The 2,651-nt window shown below is 62.5% G+C and overlaps 2 protein-coding genes across 2 annotated transcripts; one reads left to right on the plus strand and one right to left on the minus strand.

The window, feature by feature from the left end:
- Positions 1-972: 972 nt before the first annotated feature.
- VDBG_07087 (diphthamide biosynthesis protein) lies at positions 973-1,494 on the plus strand (the record flags this gene model as incomplete). The annotated part of the gene is made up of 1 exon (XM_003002470.1): positions 973-1,494. One exon carries the CDS (start codon positions 973-975, stop codon positions 1,492-1,494), a length of 522 nt encoding a protein of 173 aa, XP_003002516.1.
- Positions 1,495-1,943: 449 nt separating this feature from the next.
- Positions 1,944-2,564, minus strand: VDBG_07088 (conserved hypothetical protein; the record flags this gene model as incomplete). The annotated part of the gene is made up of 1 exon (XM_003002471.1): positions 1,944-2,564. The coding sequence occupies one exon, from the start codon at positions 2,562-2,564 to the stop codon at positions 1,944-1,946; it is 621 nt and encodes a 206-aa protein (XP_003002517.1).
- Between the last annotated feature and the right edge of the window lie 87 nt (positions 2,565-2,651).

The raw sequence follows: 2,651 nt of genomic DNA on the forward strand, positions 1-2,651 counted from the left end.
ATAGCAGAAGACACTGCGGCGGCCAGAAAGACAAAACAGCAAGCCAGCACCCCCGGCGTCTGGGGAAGCGACAGAGACGGGCCTCACGACGATGACCTCTGCTCAGACTCCGCAAACGGAGCGCATCTACATCCTAGCCGACACATCCCTATAGCGCCTGCTGCGTCGACGAGATTGCTGCCGAACACGCCGACGCCCAAGTCGTCGTGCACTACGGCCGCTCGTGTCTCTCCCCGACTTCCCGCCTGCCTGTGATTTACGTCTTCACCCACCACCCCCTCGACCACGATGCAGTTGCCTCCCAATTCGAGGCCACGTTCCCCGACAAGGCGGCCAAGGTCATTCTCATGGCCGACATTACATACCAAGACCACGTCCACGACGTAGCCGACCTGCTGCGTACCCGTGGCTACACCAACCTCCTCCACACCACCGTGGTCCACGACCCAGCCGGCACGATTCCAAACAGACGTATCGCGACGGCGGACGACCCTTCATCAACAGCCGAACACTCTCCTTCGCTTGAAACCGACATGGACCTACCCTCACACGCCCTCTTCCACATATCGACCCCGCCTCCAGCGCTCCTCCTGGCCCTCCAGACCCGTCTCGCATCCCTCCACGTCCTCTCAACGGCGACCGCGACACCAACAACCGACGATCCGACCTTCCACACAGCGGCCCTCCTGCGCCGGCGGTTCGCTCGCGTGCTGACCCTCGCCAGCGCCAGCATCGTCGGCATCCTCGTCAACACGCTCTCCCTCGACGGGTCGCTGCGTTCGCTCGACCTGCTGCGCGCGCGCATCCGCCGCCGCCGGCAAGAAGAGCTACACGATCGTCGTCGGCAAGCTGAACCCGGCCAAGCTGGCCAACTTTGCCGAGGTCGACGGCTGGGTCGTTGTCGGGTGCTGGGAGAGCGGGCTCGTCGAGGAAGACGCGGGCTTCTACCGGCCCGTCATCACGCCGTTTGAGATGGAAGTCGCGCTACTGCCGCCCGAGGAGAGGATCTGGGGCTTGGAGTGGTGGGCCGGTATAGAGAAGCTCAAGCCCGAGGAGGTCAGGGCCCCGGCGAGCGGAGACGAGGCAACCGCTGACGCTCCGGAGGTCGAGACGGAAGAGGTCGAAGGTGGGGTTGAGGACGAGGAATCGGCGCCGCCCGAGTATGATCTCCGCACGGGCCGTCTGGTCGCAAGCCGGCCGATGAAGGTGGCGGTCGGCGGCCGCCTCAAGCCGCGGGCCGACGGTCCTGCCGAGACGGACGCGGCCGGTGCCACGTTGGATCGGCCGTCCGAGGCGCTCGTCAAGCGGCAGGCGGGCGATCTGGCGACGATCAACGGCGTGCTCAGCCCTGGCGCGGAATTCCTGCGGTCGCAGCGCACGTGGCAGGGTCTCGGGACGGACCACGACCCGGCGGAGGAGAGCACGACGATTGAGGAGGGCCGCAGTGGTGTGGCGCGGGGGTACACGGTTGGCGACGACACATCGCGGGCATGACGGAGCTTGGGCAATGGAGAATCACACACACACACACACATATATTTGGTCGGCGTACAAAATGGGCACGATTCACTTTACGGGCGAAGAGGCGAGGGAGATTGTTCGTCATATGATCATGAATTCAGTCGATATACATGCACCGTCGGTCAGGACCGGCTCAGCCAAGTCTGTGACTGAGTTTCCTCGCTCTAAAAAGAAGAAAGGGACGATGGATAGACAGTAAGAACAGCAAGACATGAGGACCCAAGAGGTCGGTAGGAAAGTCGTCAAAAATAGAAACGGTGTTTGTCATGTCCCACGACCCCCTATATTCATCCAAGCGCCATGACCAAAAGTAAGTGAGGGAAAGTAGTCATTACATGGCTGTGCATTTCTTTCGTATCGTGACGTTTTCTTTTCGTCAACAGTGTGCAAATCTCCACGCCCAGGAACACGCCCGCCAGCACTCAAACGTAGACCCTGCGGGAGTGCGAGCTCCTCCGGCTGTGGCTGTGATGGCTGTGGCTGCGGCGGCTGCCGTGGTAGCGTCCGTCGCGGTAGGACTTGCGGTCGTGGTGGTGGGAGGACGAGGAGGCGCCGAGGCGGTCGCCGTTCATGCAGGCGAGGACGGAGGTGAAGAAGAACATGATGCAGTTCATAATGGCAAAGGCCCAGCTGGCCTTGAGCATGGCGCAGGGCTTGTCGGTGTTGAGGTCCCAGTCGGGGCCGGAGACGGAGAGGCCGGCAAAGTCGACGCGCCAGTTGGCGTCGCGCGAGACGTTGCTGCAGCTCTGGAGGCGGATGCCGCGGAGGTACCAGATGGCGGCGATGAAGGCGCCGACGAAGAGGAGGTCGACGATGGCGACCATGGTGGCGTTTGTCGAGGAGCGGTGGTAGGAGAAGAGGGTGAAGATGGCCCAGGCGAGGGCGAGGACGGAGACGATGAAGAGGACGAGGATGTAGTTGGGCGTCAGGGCGTTGGCCTCGACGAAGCCGTGGACGAACCAGGCGAGCATGCCCATGGTGGGGATGAGGGTGAGGATCTGGAGGATGCGCCAAAAGACGAAGAACATGGTGAAGAGAAACATGGCGGCGGTTGTGTCTGGTCGACGAGGTCTTGTCCGCTGGGAAGGTCCGTTGGGGAGGCGCTGGAAAGGTCCGTTGGGGAGGTTCGC

Source organism: Verticillium alfalfae, genomic scaffold, assembly GCF_000150825.1.
Source record: "Verticillium alfalfae VaMs.102 supercont1.9 genomic scaffold, whole genome shotgun sequence".
NCBI classification, from domain to species: domain Eukaryota; kingdom Fungi; phylum Ascomycota; class Sordariomycetes; order Glomerellales; family Plectosphaerellaceae; genus Verticillium; species Verticillium alfalfae.